The 24,328-nt window shown below is 39.9% G+C and overlaps 2 protein-coding genes across 10 annotated transcripts in view; both read left to right on the forward strand.

The window, feature by feature from the left end:
* The window catches only part of dock10 (dedicator of cytokinesis 10), a 77,484-nt gene extending 61,515 nt beyond the window's left edge, over positions 1-15,969 (forward strand). For 4 of the 9 annotated variants that reach the window (XM_088078948.1, XM_088078945.1, XM_088078947.1 and 1 more), the window contains 19 exons: positions 3,816-3,926; positions 4,442-4,551; positions 4,692-4,807; positions 5,895-6,032; positions 6,126-6,308; positions 6,406-6,516; positions 6,629-6,844; positions 6,953-7,010; positions 7,656-7,763; positions 8,312-8,418; positions 9,773-9,895; positions 9,976-10,089; positions 11,206-11,352; positions 12,145-12,355; positions 12,474-12,664; positions 12,971-13,071; positions 13,397-13,535; positions 13,737-13,809; positions 14,912-15,969. In XM_088078948.1, the coding sequence (XP_087935074.1) occupies positions 3,816-3,926; positions 4,442-4,551; positions 4,692-4,807; positions 5,895-6,032; positions 6,126-6,308; positions 6,406-6,516; positions 6,629-6,844; positions 6,953-7,010; positions 7,656-7,763; positions 8,312-8,418; positions 9,773-9,895; positions 9,976-10,089; positions 11,206-11,352; positions 12,145-12,355; positions 12,474-12,664; positions 12,971-13,071; positions 13,397-13,535; positions 13,737-13,809; positions 14,912-14,970 (2,416 nt within the window). In that variant the 3' untranslated portion in view covers positions 14,971-15,969. The remainder of the gene's footprint in view (positions 1-3,815; positions 3,927-4,441; positions 4,552-4,691; positions 4,808-5,894; positions 6,033-6,125; positions 6,309-6,405; positions 6,517-6,628; positions 6,845-6,952; positions 7,011-7,655; positions 7,764-8,311; positions 8,419-9,772; positions 9,896-9,975; positions 10,090-11,205; positions 11,353-12,144; positions 12,356-12,473; positions 12,665-12,970; positions 13,072-13,396; positions 13,536-13,736; positions 13,810-14,911) is intronic. The other 5 variants (XM_088078946.1, XM_088078950.1, XM_088078951.1 and 2 more) reach the window with 5 other exon arrangements.
* Positions 15,970-18,254: 2,285 nt separating this feature from the next.
* LOC148189359 (uncharacterized) lies at positions 18,255-23,379 on the forward strand. The gene is made up of 3 exons (XM_088078274.1): positions 18,255-20,861; positions 22,112-22,334; positions 22,540-23,379. Exons 1-3 carry the CDS (start codon positions 20,531-20,533, stop codon positions 22,667-22,669), a joined length of 684 nt encoding a protein of 227 aa, XP_087934400.1. The 5' UTR covers positions 18,255-20,530; the 3' UTR covers positions 22,670-23,379.
* Positions 23,380-24,328: the final 949 nt, after the last annotated feature.

Below are 24,328 nucleotides of genomic sequence, written 5' to 3' on the forward strand. Positions count from 1 at the left end.
TTACACCCCCACCCATATAATTCATATAATCACGCGCACACATGAATGCACACACATGCAAATGCAGCCACGTGTGCAAACACACACAAATACATGAATCAGACACAGTCAGGCAGAAATACTAATATATGTTCTGTATGCATGTGCACGCTCAGGGATGAGCTTCAAGAGGGGAAAAGGTAAAGGGGGGAGAAAAGGAAGAGAGGGGGAGGGGGAACTCCTGGATCTTGCTGTTGAGAGAAAAGCACTGCTGGATACTGTAGTAGTTGGCAAGCACTGGATGGGGGTCGTTATCGTGTGTGTGTGTGTGTGTGTGTGTGTGTGTGTGTGTGTGTGTGTGTGAGTATGTGCTCTTACTGGAGCGGAGCCATTGGCACTGCTAGACTCCTCCATCTTCTGGTTCCTCCCAGCTAATTAAATTAGCTCTCTTTTTCCTTTCAGCAATAAGATGCTGAGATGTAAGCCAACAAAAGGCTGGGAGAACACACTGCTTTATTGTGTGTGGAGGCATTAGCAGAATAAAGATAGCTGGAAGCTGAGCTAGCGCTCTCAGGCACAGTTGAGCCTGTCTGGGGCTGCTAGCTACTTAACATTCGTCTGTAATACCAGGCCATGGGGGATTCACAGTCTTACGCCTGTGTCTGTCTCAGTGTCTCTCTCTGTTAGCTCTTTGATGCCTGGCTGAGTCAGTGTGGGCACCCACTGAAGTTCAGGAGCGATAAATTACACTAGCAGTGTGTAGCCAGCCAGCAAGCCAGGAAGAAAGTCAGTCAGCCAGTCTACCAGACAACAATCCAGTCATTGAAGCTTCTGGAAACTTTCACGTTTTAAAGATTCTCTGTAATATTAAAGTCCCAGTGAAACGGAAGTCAGAGCATCTTTAGCTTTTTTGCTGTGACACATTTTAAAGTGAAATAAAAGAGTGCCCAAAGGATGACATTTTTCTGTAGGCCAACCAGAAAACTAACGTCGCCCTGGTTCCCTTGTCAAAAAGCCTATGAGAGTTTCCATTGGTTTTTGGAAAATAAGCTCTGTCGTAAACAAACATTTATGATACTTACAACTTTGTTCAGCAAGATAATCTTCACAAATGAACACCACTTTCAGGAGTTTTGAACCCTAGATGCAATAGCCAGAAGTAAAAAGCTTTTGCTAAGCTAATGCAGACTGCACTATGGTTGAGTCTCCACCGCCACCAGGCTGTAAATCCGTGTTCAGCACAGACGTGATGACGTTCTGTAGTCTCATTTCGCCACTTGTTAGCAACCGTCTTTTTTAAGACATGTAAAAACTTCAAAGTTTGCGAGTGGGCTATTAACTGACATATTTTTATGTTGTAGAGAAGAACGTAAAAGTCTTTTAAGTTTGTGTTAACCACAGACCTTATTTCAGGCCTCTAACCAAAAACCCGTTCAAATAACCCATTGATTTTGAGATGAGGGAACAGGAGGTGCTGTGATGCTATTGGATTTCTGGGTTTAAGGGCTCATTCCTGTGGTTCTCTATATTCAAACAGTGTAGAGCTGCAAGAAGGATTTAAATTGAACCCTTTACATTTGATTGGACCACTAAAAATGGACGGGCTTCAGTTGTGACGGATTGATCCAGCAGTCTGCTATTGCTCCATATCGCAGTATGGAGCTACAGCAAACTGCTCGATCAACACACACCTTTTTGGCATTAGATAGGGAGGAGGATAAGGGAGAGGTGAATGAGTGAGATTAATGAATGCGTGAATTAGACCTCAGCCACATTGTTTTGGTTGTTTTTAACATTAAAAACAAAGGTTTGATTGTTAAAAAGTAGGTGTGTCATAACAGTGAAGCTCCGATGGTGTCAGCCAACGGGATAGTAGTATCTATTAGGGAGAGAGACAAAGCCCATGGTATGCTCTATGTAACGTTAGTTGCTGAAGCATTCAATGTAAAATGCCTGATGCATAATCCGGGGCTGTCACTGATACCACTTTTTTCTCAAGTAACTAAATTCTAGCCTGGGGCACGTAACCATGGAGACATAAAAAGGTGGGGGTGGGGGTGGGGGGCACTTCTTCTGCCACTAGACGGCAATACCTGTGACCAATCACACCTGAAGCACTTTTTGCACTTACTAAGGGTTTTTTCCTTAAGTCTAAATTCTTGCTTGTGTTGTACGTCGCTTTGGATAAAAGCGTCTGCTAAATTAAATTGTAGAATTGTAAAATACTCAACATACTCATGTACCATGCTCTTGCTAACAAGGTAACTTAGCTACTATAAGCTCTGTGCAGCTAAATGTTGCAGAGTGATTGATGGGTGGATGTCCTGGTAATACTGGTTTTAATTGGTTGGTTCTAGCTTATGTGAGCATGTCATATTTTGTTTTAAAGGCTGAGGACATGATTGGATTTTGTGATCTAAAATGGTTATAAAGGCAAAAACTGCTGATGTGCTTCATGGGGAGTGTGTTGCTGTAGTTTGATCAAATTTCATGGAAATCCTGATTGGTAAATGGACGTATTGTACATCATCATTTATTAACTATACTCTTTTCTTTAAACTGGTAAAAACAGACCAGACAAAAACATGAAATACTGAAACCTGTAATGTAAATTAAGAACCAAAATGTGCGTTTGTGTATGATTTCCACTCTCATAAGTAGCTGAAACTAGGTTGTCAGTGCTTTTAATTTAGCCAGCTACACTGCAGTTCATTCCCAGAAATTCTTCTGAATTGGCCTGTTTCCGTCTGTGTTTGTGCACAGAGCCTCATTTCCTTAACTTAAGACATGTTTTAGTATTTAGACAAGATACAAACACACTCGTGCACATGCACACTACATAACACAAACCAATGACAATGAATTGTAATGTTTTCTCCATGTTCGACCTTGCTGTTGTGGTCTCCACCATGGTGCATGCCTCATGCCCTCCCCCCCTTTGTGCATGCTGCAGCTGTTAATGGATTGTCAGTGTGACTGCACAATTATTGATGTTCTGTTGCATCAAGAAACCCTTTCTGTATAATGCCGTATTATGTATGCCAGCCCCGTATGTTAGCTTTACTTGCTCTTTACATCCTGTAACACATTTGCCTCATTGATGTTGCATGTCGACCTTGTAGCCCTTTGTGTGCACACCCTGCTGCCTCCTGACTGGCTGGGCTCCACCTGCTGCTGAATGAGCTCTGAGGCAGTTGTGTTTATTGGCTTACACAGTAGCTGTCTCTCCTTTCTTTTGGCCGCCCGAGTCTCCATTTGCTTTGTGTAGACTGGCAGTTGTCTCCATCAAGTTTCATTTAAGCGTCATAGGATTTGATTTGTGTCAGTTTCATCACATCTATACTCCCTAAGCTCCTCTCTGTAATGCTGACCTCAAGCTTCCGCTCTCCACTAACACTCTACCAAGAGTTTATATACACTGACTCTGTATTCTACTAATGGCAAACTAAAACCATTGACTCTGCCACGCCTCTAACCTTTCCATCTGGCTGACCTCCCTATCTATACCCGTTGATCTTTCTCTCTGACTCCAGCTGCTCTCATCAGGTCAGATTGAAGATCCTGTCTGCTTTTAACATGTCATTTAGCCTTACAGCAATACCTGTGACCTTCTTGCAACAATTATGCAATAAGGTCACAAATGTGCAAAAAATAGTGCTGTATTACAAAGTATTCACATTTACACTTAAAGGTAAATTTTTATTAATACAAGCGTGCTAAACTATGAGCATGACACTCATAGTAAATATAACTGACTAATACTGATGGACACTAAACAATGATGGTCTCAACGAAACTAACTAATTTTAGCTTTGATGTGATTGGCTCGTGAACAGGAAGCTAGCAGCGGCAGTAAAGCTGGCCCAGTCCACCCAGGCCAATGGCACCCTGAAGGCCTCTAACCACCCCTCCCAGTCCTCTCATCCCTCAAGCCTCTTCCCACAATGGTAATCACCCTCCACCAGGAAAACACCTCAGCCACGATGACAGAGTTCATTTAAAGAGTCTTTGGTTGCTAAAAAAAAGTCTTAATGCTAACAGTGTCTGGGGATTGCCTCAAAATGTAAATATTGTGCTTAGTAGCAAGAAATTTCATACTACAACAACACTTGGACTTAGATGAAGACATTATTGTGCTGTGTATATTCATCATTGATGTGACCACTGTGTGTTTCCATGTTATAGACTGTAACTGTGATCTCAGCATGTCCCTCCTCATACCTGCAGTGTTTTGTGTGATTTGCCAGTCTCTGTCTCTGTACTCCCGAGTGTTTAATATATTCCCAATAACAGCATGTCCTCGGGACATGGATGCCATTTACCTGCCCACTAATAGGTGCAAAATCTCTATAGATCTTTGACCTACAGTTTAGTATTACATTTGCTGCAGTGTCATTTAAAACAGTGTTAGATTAAACGTGATTGAACTCTGATTGTTGCAACTGATGATATCTGATTCCAGGATGGCGTCTGGAGGGGATGGTCACCGGCATGCTCGCTCCCAAACCATGCCCATCATCAGGGGAAAGAATGCTCTCATCAACCCCAAGCTGCTGCAGATGATGGAGCCAGGTAACACACACATACACACACTTACACTTACACACACACTCACACACACACAAACACACACACACACAAACAGACACATTGGAATGAGATGGGAAAAAATGTGATGCATTTGAGTTATTCACATCGGATTCTGTTTTCAGATGGGAGTATACAGGACGGAGACACTCTGAGTCCCACAGATATTGAGGCAAACTTGTCCACTGAGGTGGCACTTACTGTGCTGGATGTACTGGAGCTCTTTGTTCACCATCACAAGGTCTGTTGTCTTTCTATAGTTTCACACAAAACACTTACTGCATGTATCATCAGTTTTCTTTCTTTTGTTAAGAGGAATCTATTTCTATCTATGTTCTTTGTTTTATATATAGTGTATATTGTATTAGCCTCAAGATTTTATAAGGTGTTTCATTATTTTATAATGCTAAATTTGAGCTCTGGGCTCAGTTTTTGGATTTAACTGTCACATAACAATGTATACAAAGCTATCCAAATGTGCCTCTTTTGCACCATTTTAAAGTGCATATCACACCACAAGTCTTTTTTTAAAATTCTTCTGGCTCTACTCCATGGGTCTTAAAGTTGTCCACAACCCCTAGGGGTCCTCAGAGTTATATATTGTTTGATGATTCTTTTTCTTCAAAAAATTGAAATATATCTGAAAATACACATTAACATAAATCCAACATATTGTTTTTTTAGCAAATATTGATTGGCTTTTCTTATAAAAAACAAGCAACTCATTTAATTTACAATACACAACACTGATAATACGCTAACTGTTAGCCACAAATCCTTGTCAGATAAACCCAGTATGTATAAATATTTGAATCTGTCAATAATAAGTATTATAATAGTATACTATTAACCATAGAAAGGTATGTTTATGTATGGCACTATAGGCTGCCCCACATATTATTGTAGGCCCAGTTTAATATGCAGCTCAATTTTACATATGTAGTAGGGGCTCCCTCCCTGGGGTCCCTGGCTTTGTAAAGTTTAATTAAGGGAATTTTCAAATCACATTTTTCTTTTTGCTTCCAAGCATAACAAAAAAGAAACCATTATTCAAATAAACGAAGGAAATCCAAAATATTTTTTGCCCAAATGAAATTTTCATAGTGGTGAAGCTTCTGGAAATAATTGCTATGAAAATCATGCACTTCCATGCACATTCTGAAGCAAGCTATTGCTGCTCTACTGCCACCTGGTGGCTTGAATGGCTTGAAGAAGCTCTGATCCTGAAGATCTGAGCTGTCTGCATGAAACCTTTCAGTCAGAAAAAACATTGCCTTTCGAAACGTTGTTAGTAAAATGTGTTTTTCTTCTGACCTCCATCCATACAGAAGCAGCTATTGCTGGACGAAGGGCAAAATGCACTGATGAAGAAGGTGCTGGACACCTACTTGCTCTTCTTCCAGATCAACCAATCAACGGCCACTCTACGGCACATCTTCGCTGGACTCAGGCTCTTTGTACAAAAGGTCCGGCAAGCTTCATGTAAACATAAAACATCTAAGTGACGATTCACATCGTTTTTTTCTCACTTGTGGTTTCATCTTCATCTTTTTTGGCAGTTCCCCAGTGCATTCTTCCAGGGTAAGGCAGACCTGTGTGGCTGTCTGTGCTATGAGATCCTTAAGTGCTGTAACCATCGTTCCAGTTCCACCCAAACGGAGGCAGCTGCCCTGCTGTATTTCTTCATGAGGAAAAACTTTGAGTTTACCAAGGGCAAGTCTATAGTCCGCTCACATCTGCAGGTCAGTGAGATGAAATGTAGTACAAATATATATTTTCGCTATTGTGTATTTTGTGAATCATGGTTTCAGCATGACCATAGTCCTCTTTCTGCATCAGGTAATCAAGGCAGTGAGCCAGTTGATAGCAGATGCTGGCATCGGAGGCTCGAGATTTCAGCAGTCTCTGGCTATCATCAATAACTTTGCCAACGGAGATGCACCACTCAAGGTGAAGCAAGTTCTGGGGTTATATTTATTATCACTGATTATGATTTATAATGGTATTTCATTTGACCTTTTTAGTACGATAAATGAACGTTTACATTGGACATTTTCTGCAGAACACACCATTCCCTGCTGAGGTGAAGGACCTGACCAAACGGATAAGGACAGTTTTGATGGCCACCGCACAAATGAAGGAGCACGAGAAAGATCCGGAGATGTTGGTTGATCTTCAGTACAGCCTGGCCAACTCATATGCCAGCACCCCAGAGCTTCGATGCACCTGGCTAGAGAGCATGGCTAAAGTTCATGTCCGCAACGGCGACCTCTCAGAGGTTAGAAATGTTTCTAGGTGCTTTTACTTCACAAATGTCATAAATTGGGTTTTTTCCAAATTGAAGTTTAAATTACATATGATGGTAATGTGTCTAATTTTTTTTCAGGCTGCCATGTGCTACATCCACATCTCAGCCCTGATCGCTGAATCGCTGAAGAGGAGAGGTTAGCGCACACATGCTGCTGCTCTGACTTTAAATTTGCAGCATGGTTTGTGTTTGTTTGCACAAATATTTGAAAATGCTGCTAGTATATGCATCTTTGCAGACATAGTAACTTCTAACCACACAGTCCAATCAATCAGCAAACCTCTCTTTCTCTCTGCTAACATGCAACTCTTCAAATTTCTGAAACTGTCAGACATTCATATCATCATAGAGGCTGAAAGTGAGCACGCTGGTGACTTGAGTGTGACTTTTTGTGGAGGAGACTTTGTAGGAAGTCATGGGAAATTTTACCATCTAGTTGTATAGATCTGTCTTTGCATCCAAATATCATTCCTGATGCTATCCCAATTACAACCTCAAGTAGCTATAGATATTGATTTCTCCACATTTTTCTGTGCCACATGCTCCTCTGTCTGCAATTCTGTCTGTTCTTAAGTGTGCATGCTTCCTCATTTACAGCATGTGTCTGTCTTTTGCTGTACATGTCTGACATCCTTTCGCATGCACTTAATGCACTGAGCATGTGTGCCAACAGCTAGCATAGCATGCCAGCAGCTCAGCTGATTCATGAGCCTTGTCCTTGAGCATTAAAGGCAAAAGCAAGTGGACTTTGTAAACCTCCTCCTCCCCTCCTACCAAACAGGCTACTGGAGAGCTGACAAGGCCAGGATGTCCAGTGTGTCCCCTGAAGAAAGCCCTGTCTTTAACTGTAGCTCCTTACTAACTACCTCCCGAGATCAAGACAGTGAGTGTGAGTGCCTGGGGCCTGCGGGGTCGAGAGACAAGGGAGTGTGGGAGGGTATGGGTGTGCACTGACATGTTTCAGCTTCTTGCAATCAAATGGAAGGTGTTGATATTGACAGGTGGACATGGTTTGGATTGAAGGGACATCAGGTCAGGTACCAAATTAAATACAGGGTTGGATAAGGTTTTGTACACTGTGTGTATTTGCTGCAGTTGGATATTTTGAGGACCACTGTTCTTAATGATATGAGATTGTGCCAGATTATCAGTAATTACTGCCACTGTTTGACCCTCACAGTTCGCTCAAGTCTCACTGGATAAGATGATAAGTTTCACTAAGATTTGAAATGAAGCACGCTCACATTTGATGTTTTTAATTTAGTCTGCAAAAATGGTTCAACTTTTGATGAATGCTTGACTGTGACACAGTACCACATCTTGTATTTTGATACAAGGATGTCTGTATGTCTGTACATTAACAAGCTGAACATGAATTTAGGGTATTTTGATATCTTTTTGCTTGCTAACCTGTCTTGATCTTGTTTGAAACCCCAGCATCGTTCTCTATGGGCTGGGCAGCGTTTATGTGCATCAGCCCCAATGTCAAGGAGGAGGGTGCCATGAAGGAGGACACTGGTACACAAGACACACCTTATACTGAGGTCAGTAAAAAGCAGTATTATGCAATTTACAAAAAAATATCAATAAGTTAGCATTAGCAATCAATACGTTACCTAAAGCAGTTACTTCACTCATAAGTAATTGAATCACTTTACCAATTACTGCATATAAAAGTAATTAGAGGAAGTATTTTTTTGCATTACTTTGAAATATATGCTTCACTTTCTTATAGCTATATAACTAAGTGTTGCTGTGGCACAGTTTGGGAAAAGACAACTGTCATTTTTTGTTTATGATTGTACCAATTATCAGTATGATAACATAGTTGTGGAACAGTATTGCAATAATATAGATATGTTTTAAAATGCCTAATTACTGTAGCCTCCACAGGCCTTTCAATTAAGTAATGCAGGTGAGTTTTTAATACCCCTGGCAGAGTAAAATGAGACAACCTTTTCTTAGACTTTTGACAGCAATTTCTTATCACAACTGACCTAATAAAATAAAAGCTGTTTACAAAAATATTAACACACTGAGGTTTATCCTTTGTAAACTTAACAGTAATACAAATCCTTCTCATAGACAACAACTCACCACTATGTTTTTGTTCTTGATCATGAAGAGGAACAAAAGTGTCCATATTTCCAGTAAAGCAAGCTGTTATTGTTTTAACTGTCGCACATTATTTGCAATGACAGAAATTTTCTCACTAATATATTAATTGAATGATTCATGCCATCATTGTGCAACAGGATATAGACCGCATTAACTGACTATGATCAAAACAAAATAATAAGTAATAAGTTCATTTCAATTTCAATAATTGTAATTTATTTCTTTTTTGTTGTTTTTTTTTATAATTTCAAACCATGTCAGCAAGGTCAAATGAACTAAATTAAATAAAACCTGACAAAAACAAAACAAAACAAAAATAGACACAAGGTGCATTTTATAGAGAAATACTCACAAGGCATACTATCACAGTCAGGGTAGTGAGTTTGCATCATCCATACAGCCAATATAGGGTTACCATATCCTGATAAATTGATCATATCTGCTTTCAGAACATATGGTAAGGTATAAGCTAAGGTATACATATATATATCTATTTATTTCTGAGAACCATTTAGCGTTATTTATTTAAAAAAGTAATTATTTACATGTTTAGTTACTGCCAAAAGCAGTGGAATTGTAGTGACCTGTTCCTTCCAACACTGGTGAACTGTGAGGTGAACAAAACTTTTAGCTTCACAAATAAATAAGGTACTTCATGATAGTAACCAGTATTGCCAGTTTGAGAAGATCCCTTTTCCGTTCAATGCACTAGTGTCATTGCAATGTTTGCGACTGGGCTGCAGACTTTCCCTCAGATCTAGTTTCTGCTTCTCTGTGTAGGACACTCTGGTGGAACAGCTGGAGCTGTGTGTGGACTACCTGTGGAAATCAGAGAGATACGAGCTCATCGCAGACATAAACAAACCTGTGATCGCTGTCTTTGAAAAGAGAAGGGATTTTAAGGTAACTGCTAATCCTTCCTCTCTTGTATGTGTGTATAATGAGCTAGGTTTAACCTTACATGTGTGTTGATGTGACCACAGAGGCTGTCAGAGCTGTACTACGACATCCATCGCTCCTATCTGAAGGTTACTGAGGTGGTGAACTCGGAAAAGCGGCTCTTTGGGCGCTACTACCGCGTAGCTTTCTACGGACAGGTGAGGGACACTTTATTACTGCAGACAGCACACACTTACATTGACACGTCTGCAGACACACATTGCAGTAACTCTACTGCTGACGTATTTACCAACTCTGACTGTCTCTCTAAGCCTTACACTTTGCAAAACAAATACATGTATTGGTTCATCATGAGCAAAAGATCTCAATACCTCTAAATAAAGCAAGCACAAAAAAATGCAGAGCTAGATACCTCTAAGGGTATGTTAGAAAATCTATTTCTTGTAATTTAAATGATCTAACTCTTAGAAATGGTAAAAGCTTTGTGAAAAAGCACTGTGTGCTTTGGGCTTGTTTTTAAAAAACCTGCATCCTTGACACAATTTCTATCTGTTAATTAGGGGGTAACATTTCTGTGCAGGGGATGAAGCTCTGGAGTGAAAAAAGATTTTAAATAGTAGACAATGAGAATATGAAATCTTCTCTCTTTTAGGAAAAAGGGGGAGAACGATACTCTTGTCAGTGAGGCATGGGGAAAGAAAGATAACAAAATCAGATTTTTTTTAGAATTGAGTCAGTGTCCTTAATTTCTCTGTCTGATCTTTTCTTCCTTTGTTTTTTTTATTATATTCTGTATCAAGATTGCGGTAAGTTTTGTATGTCTTTTGATTTTCCATTTTCCTCAGCGCTAACCAGTTTTACCTCTCTTCTCCTTCTACCACTATTAACATCTGCCGCTCTTACCCTTTGAAGGGTTTGTGTCAAGCTTGCTGTGGTCCATTTTACTTCCCATAATCTCCAATGATGAAGTTTTTTTCCTCCCTAAACATTAAGAAGAGCTGGTGTCAAACAGCCACAGTGGACAGGAAGTAACTACTTAATAAACCTCATTCACATATGACATTTGAAGCTGCTTTGAAAATGACCTCCGAATTGTCCCATCCAGAGCTTAACACTGACACCCTGTTAGGGCTGAGTTGTTCTAACAAGTGTTGCAGCCTATATGCACAACTGTTGGCTCAAAAAAAACACTAGGGGGCAACATAAAATCACAATGACATGTATACACTGAGTTGTGAGAACAAAAGCAACATCTAAATATTAAACTTGCATTTCATACACACAAATGCACGTGTGTGTGTTTGTTCGGCTAGGGTTTCTTTGAAGAAGAGGAGAGCAAAGAGTTCATCTACAAAGAGCCGAAGCTGACAGGGCTGTCAGAAATCTCCCAGAGATTACTCAAACTCTACTCAGACAAATTTGGAGCTGATAATGTCAAGATGATCCAGGACTCCAATAAGGTAAGGGACCAAATTTTGCCTGTTTTGAAAACTTTAAAGGTGAATAATTTGCTGAGTTGGTACTATTCCCAGTTATTAGGTATGGGTATAGATTCAAACATTATGATACCAGTACCGATACGAGTACACTTTAAGTGATGCCAATACCATTGAGTACTTCATTTAGTACCCATAATGTGAATGGAGCATACTTTAAAATGTTTTTGTGGTATTTCAGCGTGCTGAATTGTCAGTAAGCAGTGCTTCACTTGACAGGCTGTATGGGCTGTTGCTGCTGCTGCGGGAGTGTGAGCGCCGCACAGGGGACAGTTGTTAGTGTCCGCCTGGCCGCATACACACAGTGACAGTGCTAACTGTCAGCATCACACTGCTAATGTTACCATACCGTTAATAACGGCTTTAACGACAGAGTCAAAGTGTTTTGGTGTCGATGTAAATTTTTTGGGACATTGCATGGTTCAGTGATGGATGTTAGCGGATGGTGCAGTATTAGCTCATGCTAACTGGGTAGATGTTGAAATGATTGTGCTCTGGAAGGAGAGCTCTGGAGATGGCAGCAACAGAAAGTTTCTCAATCTGACGAGGAGTCGGAGTGGTCAGGATCAGACTCCCAGCGTGAATAAGATTGAATGCAGGTATCATTTGACTGGAGATGCTTTGATACTACTTGGTACTGGTTCATATTGGTCGATACCTTAAGGTTAAAGGAGTTCCGGTACCCAACCTGATCAGTTAATACTTAATTTGTGGACACATAACTTCACTGCGCTTGTGTACCATTTTTTAAAACAGGTAAATCCTAAGGACCTGGACCCCAAGTTTGCCTACATTCAGGTGACATACGTGGTGCCCTACTTTGACGAGAAAGAACAACAGGACAAAAGGACAGATTTTGAGAGACATCACAACATCAACCGCTTTGCGTTTGAGACGCCGTTCACTCTGTCAGGGAAGAAACATGGAGATGTGGAGGAGCAGTGCAAGAGACGCACCATATTGACCAGTCAGTAATTGCTTACCACTTTTTCCCCTGTGAACAAAAAAACAAACAAACAAAAAAACCAGAAAGCTATAATATAGATTTGGTCTGATCAGTGGGTTTTTTTTCCCTCTCTCTTCAGCGAGTTCCAGCTTCCCCTACCTTAAGAAGCGTATCCAGGTGGTGGAGCAGCAGAGCACAGAAATGAACCCAATTGAAGTAGCTATTGATGAGATGTCACGTAAAGTCTCTGAGCTTAACCAGCTCTGCAACATGGAGGAAGTAGACATGATCCGTCTGCAGCTGAAACTGCAGGGCAGTGTCAGCGTCAAGGTGGGGATTCCTTCAGAATGCAGACTTTTGGATGTATTTGATGCTCTAAATGCTATATCGTAAGCAACTGGACTTGCTTGAGTTTCTTGAGGATGTTTCACCTCTCATCCAAGAGGCTTCTTTAGCTCTTCAGTTCTTTAGGACTGAAGAAGTCTTTTGGATGAGAGGTGAAACATCTCCAAGAAACTCAAGCAAGTCCATTTGCTTATCATGTAGCACTTAGAATTACCATGACCTGGATGACTGACTGAGGTTCTTCACCAGCACGATGCTCTCTTTTGTCTCACCCGATCTTGTCCTGTCCAGGTGAATGCAGGGCCCATGGCCTATGCCAGAGCATTTTTAGAAGAGAAGAATGCCAAGAAATACCCAGATAACCAGGTCAAGCTGCTCAAGGAGATCTTCAGGTAGGATTAAATGCATGATTCACTGCAAAGTGCTGTGGATTTTGTTCTTAGCATTACAAAGAAGGTATGAATTTTGCAGGGAAAAATAATAAATCCCAACACATTAAAAAAGTCCTAAATGGCACATTAGAATTTAAAAATGCAACAATCTTTTTTAATGTGTATACTCTAACAACGTAAAATGCACTCATCACACAAACCTTTACACCTAAATGAATATTCAGTGGCAAGAGCCCAATAGTTTTTGACAATGTAACATCATGAAAAAAATCCTTAAAGGTCAGGCATAATTAATAATCAGTAAAACTTTGTTTGCCCCCTGCAGGCAGTTTGCAGAAGCCTGTGGTCAGGCATTGGATGTGAATGAGCGTCTGATCAAGGAGGACCAGCTGGAGTACCAGGAGGAAATGAGAGCTCACTACCGCGACATGCTGACTGAGCTGTCTGGCATCATGAATGAACAGGTCTCACTGTGCATTGACCAATGAGGGTCCAGACTCATGTTATCACCACATGTGTAGCTTTTTTGTCACATTCTCTTGCATGGCATAAAGAGCATCATCTCTTCCTATACATCATTTTATGAGACATTTTCATGTGTATCAGCTTCTGTTTTTACTTCATGGTTTCCTCGACTTCCTTTCCAACACTTCCTCTCATTACAGCTACAAAAAAGTGTTCTTGCTGCCAGCTCCGCCTCTCTATCTAACAGCTTTCTGTCCACTCTTTCTAAAACTGGTATGTCATGTCATCAAGTTCCTTTATAAAAGACATGTTGTCACTTTGCTACTTGCTTACCTCACTTTATCATTTTCTCATATCTCAGCCAATCTTCCCTAGAGTCAAACTGCTAGACTCGATACTTAAAGGAATACTTAACCCGCAAATGACCATTTGTATATCAATAACTCAATATGTGTTATGTTGAATTTATGAAGAAAACTATGTTTTTCAGGCATGCCTCCATGGTGAATGCAGAATTTTTTTTAAAAAAGGCCAACGTTCTTCATCATTAAAATCTTAAGGGGCCACATGTAACAACAGCAAAACTATGTCAAACATCAGTTTGCAAGCACTGACTCTTCTTTTGTAGTCTAATCTGAGTCAACTTTATCCAGTCGTATGTTCAGTATTTCCCAAACTTATACATTTTCACTAAATACGTTACAATACAAACTTGTGCCTACCAGTAATGTGCCCCGTGGTGCACCCTGAGCATGCCCAGGGATTGCACATGCATATATGAGCTCGAACGCACGCATGTTCCCAGGAATGCTACTCAGCCATGCCTGAGACTGTTAGTATTGACGTGTTTTAAACCTAATTTTTTTTTCAAAAATGTATGTTTGGGACGTACCAAGCATATGAGGAGGGGTTGGGGACCTTCCACCAGGAAATATGAGCATCAAACACTTAAATTTCCTGCATTCTTGTATATTTTCATGCATCAGTTTATTTGTTAATTTATATAATTTTGTTAAGATGAAAGTCTCCTGCTACTTTCATGGTCTTCGTAGGAGGGGACAAATGCACATACTAAATATTATGATTATACTGCACGAGTAGTGTTACAGTTTATAAACGGTTGTTTTGATATAGATTTGCTGTTGTTAAAAGCAGTCTCCGTTAGCTCTAATTCATGACAAATGTTTGCCTTTTTTTGGATTCCCCTCTCTCCCTGGAGGCATGCAGGAAAAAACAATGTTTCCTTCAATAATTCAAGCTAACATGTGGTGTGTTATTGATTAACAAATGATCATTTTGTGGCTGAAGCATTCCTTTAACCACCTTTTGAATTTTCCTGTTCCAATGCAAGCTTTTTATTCTTGCTCTCGTGCAGATTCCTCACACAAGACAACCAGGAACGGAACGGCACAGCGCCTACTGAATGGCCCATAGACTTTCAAGAAATCCTTTGTGCCAGGGAGGACATTCTTATTCCCCATAAATGGCTTTGAAGTGCCAGTTTGAGCCTCACAAGTTGAGCTCATTTGCTTGTTTCTGACTGTAGTTGTTTCCTGCTGCAGGGAGCAGCGGACTAGTGGAACTGTGACTGCTGGCGAGTGTAGAGAAAACAAGGGAAGAAGTGTGTAGACTGTGGTTGTGATAGTCTTTAGTCCTGTCGTTGAACGTCGACTATCTACAGTAGATGCCAGGCTGCTGGACTGTTAGCTACTGTTTGTTTTGGTTTTTAGAGACTTGATCCATGTGATAAATGGATTCCCCCCGCCCTGCCAACTGATTCATCAGCTTACATACTGACAGACACATTCACAAACAAGTGCACACTGTGCATATGTTCACACATACATGCACACAACATGCGCCTTCTCTCCACAGCCCTGTCCCTTTAGAGAACAGTGACCTTACTGAGCTCGAGGTGCGTTCAGCTATATGTAACATATACAGTAGCTCTACAGTGCATTTTGATGACAGTTTTTACATTTTTTTCTCTGGAACATCATTGTTCTTTATCACAAAAGATCTTGTAAGATGACTAATGTGAAAAAAAAATTGGATTCCAGGTTTTATAACTAACGAAGCATCTGAAGAGTTGGACGCACCTCCAGTTCCTGTTTGAATGTAGAGCAGCTCCACATTGCTACTTTGTATCCTTGCTAACGTTCTGGAAATATCAGCTTGCCAATTTTCAAATGGAAACATACAAAAAAAAATATGTTTTGTAACATTTTTATGATTGAAACTGCATTGTTACTGTTATTATTTCCTGTACTGTTTTGAATTGTAAATAAGAAATATTAATATTTAAAAACGTTTGAAATGTTTCTTTTATAAAATATACAATATATAAATATTTGTTTAGCTGAATATAAAAAAAGGAACAAAAACTAAAGTTTTATGTATAACATTTAAATAAAATTTTGTTAATGTCCAAAATTCAGGATTATACTTCAATAATTTTACACCTCATCTACAATCATGCGTCTTCCATTCTTTATGTTACCTTCAGATCACCCTTCATCTCACTCATGTGTCTCAGTATTTTATTTGCATTAATCCAGGTTGAATGGGGGCAAAATTGCTTTCTAAAATGAAATTGTGCCTTGGCTGCAGCTGTGCACAGCAGACTCTCATATCCTGTCTATTCACTGTCCTCAGCCCAGGCAGCTGCTAATTATAGATAATTTTGAGGTCATTCACCTGAACAACAGATGGAGATGTGTGAAATAGAAATGTTTAATGAGCAAACTCAGACTGAAACAAGGAAATAGAAAACCACTTCATGCCTTGGTTCAGTGGTGCCAAGATAATAGACAGCAGCTGTATGAATCTTAAAATTCACCTCCTAATACAAATAATAAGGTTTCCAATTTAACACATAGAGGTTGTAGAAAAAGACAGGGGCGGATTATCAGACAATGGGCACCTGGGCACAGATATGCACAAGGCCCCCTCACCTCTGCTACGTAGGAGCAAGACACACACATTTTATTATTGTCTTGCCTCTTTTTGTGTTGTTGTTTTGCATCTCTTTGTAGTAGGATTATGTCTTTTTGTGGTTTTGTGTCGCTCAACAGTTTTGTCTCTTTTGGGTATTTTAGTGCATTTTTCTAGTCATTTTGTGTCATCTTGTGGTTGTTTTACCCTATTTTGTTGTTATTTTAAGGGTTCCCATGGTCATGGAAGTCTGGAAAAGTCATGGAATTAGGAAAAATCACTGAAAGTTTTGGAAAAGTCATGGGATTTTGTTATGTTTAAGGCCATTGCTACCGTAGTCTTCTGTGACTAATCCACCATGTAATGTAACATATTACATATGTATTTTCTGTAGCTGTCAATGTAACATAGCTCTAATATGGGTGGTTCCCACTGATCCTTAAAAAGTCTTAAACGGCAATGATTTTATCAATCTAACAATAACACCTTAATTTGTATTAAAATGACTTCAATCAAACTTTCAAAAGTCTTAAAAATGCTCAGACAAGGGAAGTGGGATTTTATGAATCTTTTTTTATGTTGTATTGTAAAATCTCAAAATAATTAGTAAAATCTATTTTTAAAAAAACAACAACTAGTCTCTCATGTTAAACTTGTGAAAATTAAGGCAGTGAAATCCCACATGCAGTGTGAAAAGCAGAAAACTCCACAACAAAGTATTTCCCAGTTCGAACCAGAATTTTCACCGGACCAAAAATGTCAAAGTTGTCTTTAATTCTCAGAAAAAAATGTCGGTTCAGATTTTTTTTTTTTTTTTTCAGTTTTGGTTTTGTAAAATGAGTCTTAAATCTGATGATGTGTGACATTTCAAAAAGTCTTGAAAAGTATTCAATTTATCTTGCTTTAAGCTGTAGGAACCCTGGTTTACCATCCCGTACATTTCTCTGTTTTCTCCTCACGTTCCATCTCTCCCTCCATGCATGCCATCTAGCTGACATTATCTTTGAACAGTACGATACGTCTGAGAAATGCCAGGCACGTGGAGTAAGAAAAAGAAATGCTATTAAAATGACACTTTATTAGAAATTTAAGGCATTTCTGTAAGGTTGTGGGTGGCTAAAATATGTTAACAAACTGTGAACTACTTCAAAAGGCAGGATTACTGTTGCTGTACCCTAACCATGCCTTAAATGAATAGACAGACTCCAAAATCTTTTGTTTTGGATCATTGATTTATTTTTCTGAGTCAGACGGATCTGAATCAAATAAATCCAAATATGAGCTGGTTTTCGATCTGATGGAGCCTGGAGCGCTTCATCATTGCTGCTTTGTGTTTGTCTTTTGTTATGGTCTCTGTTTTAGACTGTCTCCACTGTATTTACCCTGGAGCTCCGTTTTCCTTTGTGCTTCACATTTTTATTGTCGACTCAATATTTCACTGTATTTATAACTGATGCCCCAGCAAGAATACTTTACTTGTGTGTGAGTAGGTAAGATGGCTTCTTGAAAAAGAAATGAACAAAGGATTGATTTTGTTTTAATTGATAGCTGGGAGACCATTTTTGAATAATCTGTGCTTCTTTTAATTCAATTCACTTAACATATTTGCAGTATTTGAACTACTAGCCTATACCTACATGAAGCCGGTGTAGTTTGTCGTGTGTCTGAGCTTTGTCTGTCAGTATTTCTGTTCATGGTCTGTTTAAGTTATTTTCGGTGGGTCCAGGGTAAAGCAACTTGTTACTGGGGTATCCATTAGTCACCTTGTACTCACAGACATTGCTACAGCATTAACAAGTTACAGAAATGTGTTGATTCATCGATCACAACTTTTACCAAAAAGGTGTTTTTTTTAGTATTTGCTTTAAAGAAAAACTCAAACAGATAACCGAAGGCAGATAAAGCAATGTAGATATAGGCCTAAACTTCATTGTACGGTGAGGAGGCCCAAATAATACAACTTGTGGTTAAAGTTTCATTGAAAGTGAAATGACTGCTGCAGAGCGGTTTTCCATGGGATCTGGTGTCAGTTTTTTCCAATAGTTGGGTATAATTACTGACCATGCAGAGAGCGAGCAGCAGAGTGGGTGTTTATTTATTGATGCTTCGCCAGGGGTTGGTGCACTGTGCATAAAAAGAGGTTAAGTGGCCCTGAACATACAGTTGATGGTAAAAGACAGCATGTAATCTTCTGTCTCTCTCACGCGTCTGTTTTTATCTCTACCTGACAAGACAGCTGACACATTTATGTCCGTCTCCTCACTCTCCCTCTGTGGTCGCACGCCTGAGGTGCAGCAGATTGAGTTTCACTGACCTCCCACCTCTTCCACACAAACTCCTTTCCTTCCAGCCGATCAGTATTTCTCCCCTCCTCTGTCTCATCTCTCTCGCCTCCCTCCCTCTCTGTAGCCTATTTTGTGAACCAGAAAGAGGGGGCTGATTGGGTTTCTCTCCTCTGCAGGCCGGCTTATGTGTGCTTGTCTCCCTCACAGTGGCCTAGACTCTGGCGGGGTCAGGTTGCTCCGAGCCAGCAACATTCGGTTCAAGTCACAGGCGGCAAAATCTCTCAAACCTACCTAGTAGCCAACAGATCTTCTGACAATATTTCATATTTTATATGATTTTAAACTATTTTATGTTGATAACAGACCAGTTGAGACTGTCTGGTCCATGCATACTGGGTTACAACCTGTGGCCACGTGCACCCGTACCTGACTATACAGTCCCTGCTGTGGAAACCCCATTGAGTGTAATTATCTGCAATTTTCCCCTTTGTGTACAGCCTGCCTGTATTTGATGTCTGCTGCAGTGATTCCTTCTCTTATTATTCATCAAACGCCCATTTTGTTTTCATGTGTTTGTTTTCCAAGATTGCTCATCATCATGGGTTGACCCCCCAGACCTCCCTTTAACAAGTGTCATGCATATGCAGGAGACAGAAGACCACAGATGTAGTAAATTAAAGGCAAACCCATCCATATGTCTCAGTCCCTGTCTTCTGAGTGAAATGAAAGAAATGTCACTCTGCAAAGACATACATCTATGGAGCCTCTAAAGGGACATGGGGGTGAAAAAAAATTGACAGTGAAAGAAAAACAATGGTGGGAGAAAATGATGGTGTTTTTTATCCCCATCATTTTTTCCACCTTTTTTTTCACCATCAAATTTTTCTAATCCCTTGTCTGATGTCTACTTGTGCTTTTTATTTATGTGTATACTGTCCTTTCTTGGTTTGTTTTCTTCTTTGTCTTTTTTGTTTTTCCTAGATTAGTAACAAAAACAGAACTGTTCTCTATGTCTTAAATGGAAGATTGTGATGGTTAGGAGGTGGGTTCTATCTCGTCTGAAAGAGAATTGAACTTGAAGAGTTGATTTTTCCACCATCAAAATATTTTTTTTTACCATCTAATTTTTTGCTAACATCTTCATGTATTCCCCCCATGTCCCTTTAGGGGCTCTGTAAAATCATTTTTGTAGTTGATCTTATTTTTAAATGCTCAGATTAATATAAACGATCTTATAGCTGCATCCCAATCACAGCAGAAAAGGATACTTGAAGGTATTTTTTTCTCAGTTTCCTCGCTAGATTTATCTTGCTGACAGATGTAATCAATATTTTAGAGACAGGGCATTGTAATCCCAACAGAGACATGGCCATTACAAGAGGAAGAGTGACGTGCCCAAAAAAAATCGCATCTTCATATTTGCTCTTGAGCTTCAACATGAAGTTGCTTCACGTTTTTGGTCCAAAAAGTTGGTATTAATTCTATTTTACAGATCCTGCGGGTTTAGTAGGTCTCCCGCCATTCAAGCTCCACTGCAGTGCACATTTCATTTCCGACCCCTGCTTAGTTTTCCTGAAACTGGACGCCGAAGCTGATTAATAAAACATCATTTGTTTGCTGCTGGCTGCACCGGAGCCCTTTCAGCTGTATAAGTGGTGAAAGGCGACATAATCTCCCCAGAACAAGATCTGGACTGAGATTGAGGCGCACACAACAAAGAGAGAAAGAGAGAGAGACCACAGCAAGAGGAGGACAAAAAAGCTTTTGAGCGCAGCATGATGAAACCGCAGCAGCACGGTGAGCTCCTACTGCACGACTCCCCGCCGGTTTTTGGAAAGCCGTGGTACTGGCAGCGTAGCAGCAGCGCCATGGAGAGCACGCGCAGCCTGGCGCAGGTCATCATGGAGATGCGCGATGAAATCAAGAAGCTGGAGGCGGAGAACCGAGAGCTGCGGGGGGACTACGGTCAGCGGTCATTTGGGGCCGTACCAGGGGAAGCCAGACCGGTGTCTTCAGGTGCAGAGCAGCGGGCAGGGACGGAGGAAAACCCGTATGTGAACCTGAGGAGAAATGCGTCTGCGCCGGTCCTGGAGGGACAATACAAAGGTAAGGAATGGGCCTTTTACTGCACAATTTGGACAGCTTTGCTTTAAAGTTAAATCTGGAAGAAAGTTATTCGACACATTTCTATAGCACATGAGAAAGTGATCAGTTAAATAACGTCTGTTGTAAAGTGAAATTATCGTTATAAATGGTAATAGTAGAGAGTAAAGTAAGAGTCCAACGACTTGGCATCGCACTGTCATTAAATTGACGGTCTCACAAGATACAGATTAAAAAGAAGAATGCTCAAAATCTATGGAGCAAGAGCCAGATACCATGATGTTTGTTTTACAAAAAAATGGATTCCTGTAATTCCCATAATGCCACTCAATATCCTCGTATTGACAAAATCATTACTGTATTGTTATTTATCTATATTTATTAATAGCAAAAATTGTATGTATTACATTTTTAAATGCAGATGCTCTAAATGCACCCATGTGTTCATAGCCAACAATGTTATTTGCAAACGGGGTGGAATAGCCAATGTAACTATTTACAACCATTTGTGTATAGCATCATAGTGGGAGCAATGACCCATGTAACCATAGTTAATTATTACACCTGGGGTGCAATTTACTCCAGGGCATCCTATAACAACATCAAAATATGACATTAACACAAACTGGCCTATTTAGCTATTCTGATAGTGTTTATGTACACAGTGCGCATTCAGCAGCTTTATACATCCTAAAAACTAAAAATTATGAATCCACTAAAAATCAAAGTAGACTTACAGAGGACTCAAACCGCAGTCCTGTGAGATAGTCCTATGCTTGATCCACTCACCCACTATGTTTTATCACCTCTATGGACTTTGTCGTTGTTTATGCTACATCACCAGACTTTCTGGAAGTATATTTGTTAGTTGCTTTCTTTTTTTTGTAAATGTAACACTTAATTCACAGAGAATTTCCAAGATTGGGCAGTACAATCCCTAACCCTGACCTCTTTCCCCTAATCCTAACTGCTTCCAACCTACACGCATCAATGTGACAAGTACTGTCCAATCACAGCACACAGTGGGATCCATAATGACAAGTCCTTAGGATGGGTGTAAATAGCGGAATAGCTACAGTGTGACTACTCTCATCCAGGTGCACATAGCCTCTGCGTTTTTAAATGGCTGTTGAAAGATAACATGAAGTTTTGAATACATATATATATATATATTTAATGTTTTCTTTCCACATCTATTTCTGCACTGTGAAAATGAATCCATCCCAATGCACCATGTTCGTATTATTTCACAGAGCACACTGTCATGACTGTCCGAAGGTACTCTATAAGCTCCAACCTGTCTGGTGTGACCATGAAAGACGGAAGGACTGACAGACAACAGCCGAGTGACTCTGCATGGGGGAGACTACAGGAAGAGATTCAGCATGGTAATGGCATCTTTGGTAACTCGTCCAGGGAAGAGGTGGAAAAAGTTACCAACAGGCACTCCCTGCAGGAATATGTACACAAAAACAGGTACAGACTTGCTTACCATGCACTTTTCATTCCATAAATGTAACTTTAAAGCATCGAAATTTTGTATAAAATGCATGTTTTTGAAGGTTCTCCCCATATTTTTTTTGTTTTAATGTATTGGAAGCTATGCTGTCTCTACCTTTACACCTTTTCTTAAGTTTCGGCTTTGTAGCCATGTAACTCTTGTGATTCGTTTACCTTTTAGGGCCAAGGTAAAAACGGTCACATTCCTTCTGCCTGTGGATGACATTTACACCAGCCGGCCAGTTCTGACCAAACACCGAGAGGAGCCTAAAATCACTGAGCTGGCCTCCATAATGGAAACAGATTCCTGAGGGAAGCAGAACCTTTAAAGACTTTGGATGTGGCCATGAGACAAAAATGCACACATGACGTGAGCCTCAAAACAGGTTAGCCTCTTTATTTAGGTCAGCGTGGATTGGGTGGGCTGTTAATGAGTGAGCCCGTGGACCGATTTTATCACACCTGACCACACAAACAGAAGACTCTGGTTACAGGTGTGGTTTTCATCTGGCCATCGCAATCCAGGCCCAGTTAACAATGATGAGACACGGGGCCCTCAGGAGTGAGGATCAGATGTCTGAACTCCTCTCAAGACCTGGCGTGTTGTTTCTGAGTGTGACACACACCTGCAGGTGACGGCTCTTTTACGGACAGCTCTGGTCACTGACTCAGGCCTCGTGAGCAGCATCAGACTCATTAGTTATTAATCTCTGTTTTTTTTTTCACAATGCAAACTGAAGTTGTTAGGCAAGGGGCCCTGTGTGTGTTTAAACATGTGACCTGCTTCTCAAATGTGTTCCTAAAAAGTATATTTTTCTTAGTACACTTTGCACACAGTAGTCTCTGCTTTCACATATAGGAGGCTCCTTGTAAATGCACCAGTGTTTGGTGTACTAATATTAAAATAAAAGTAAGGCACCTTTATAAGCTATTTTATGTATATGCATTATGAATAGTTATGGCAAATTTTAAGATGCGCATTTATTGTTACTGTTATATTTCAAAATAAAACCCACACATTTAAGTATTTATAAGCTGCATTTTGTGTTGTGCAAACAAATTCAGTTTGAGGGAAAGCAGCTCACACGAGTAAATAGAAGCTTTTTGAGGTTCAGGCATCAACCAATTTGTTTGTTGTTACTCTTCCATAATTCAAATGAACTTCAGAAGCCCACTTTTTACTCTGAGTGTAGTTTACCTCTAGTTGGATTTTACTGCAAGTTTTGTTGGTTTAAATGTATCAGGTAAATAAGTGTGAGCATGTTGATTCTTCACTTTGTTGCATGCAAACAAATGACAAGTCCCTTTGACTGAGTTTTATGTTTTTTTAATTTTATGCCTCCACGCCGGCAACATTTTTTGGGTCATCCGTGCATATGTTTATTCATCCCATTCTTGTGAATGTCCACTTGGATTCAACAATGAACAGATTAGATTTTGATGGTCAAAGATTGAGGTCATTTGACCTTGCATGCATCCCATCCTTCTGAACCCCATACATCAAGTACACCTTGAGGGAATCTCTCAAAGTTTGGCACAAATGTCCACTTGGACTCAAAAATGGACAGTTTAGAATTTATTGGTCAAAGGTCACTGTGACCTCATCCTTCTCAGTCTCATAAATGCAATACTGCAAGAAGGCCTGATGGGAATTTCTTAAAATTTGGAACAAACATCCACTGAGACTCAATGATAAAACTGATTAGCTTTTAGTCAATGGATACGGTCACTGTGACCTTACAAAGCACATTTTTGGCCATAACAAAAAAATTCATAAGCTAATTATAACAAAAAATAATACAAATGTCTAATAGGATAAAAGGATGAAGTGATGACATTTTATATAATAAAGGTCAAAGTTTAACTTAACTATGATATCATAATGTTTTGCAGTAACACGTTTCTATCCATTACTGAATGTGGGGAGACATTTGGTCAAATGACGATTGTATCTTTTGTGTTGCTGGTTG

The sequence above is a fragment of the Plectropomus leopardus genome, chromosome 6 (genome assembly GCF_026936395.1).
Source record: "Plectropomus leopardus strain MGB_pleo_1.0 chromosome 6, ASM2693639v1, whole genome shotgun sequence".
In the NCBI taxonomy this organism is placed as follows: domain Eukaryota; kingdom Metazoa; phylum Chordata; class Actinopteri; order Perciformes; family Serranidae; genus Plectropomus; species Plectropomus leopardus.

Excerpts from the sequence above, each read along its gene's own strand:
- LOC148189359 (XM_088078274.1), top strand. The coding sequence starts at position 20,531 with ATGATGAAACCGCAGCAGCACGGTGAGCTCCTACTGCACGACTCCCCG. Across the intron at positions 20,862-22,111 it reads CCTGGAGGGACAATACAAAG|AGCACACTGTCATGACTGTC; the intron begins GTAAGGAATGGG and ends ATTATTTCACAG. Across the intron at positions 22,335-22,539 it reads GAATATGTACACAAAAACAG|GGCCAAGGTAAAAACGGTCA; the intron begins GTACAGACTTGC and ends TTTACCTTTTAG.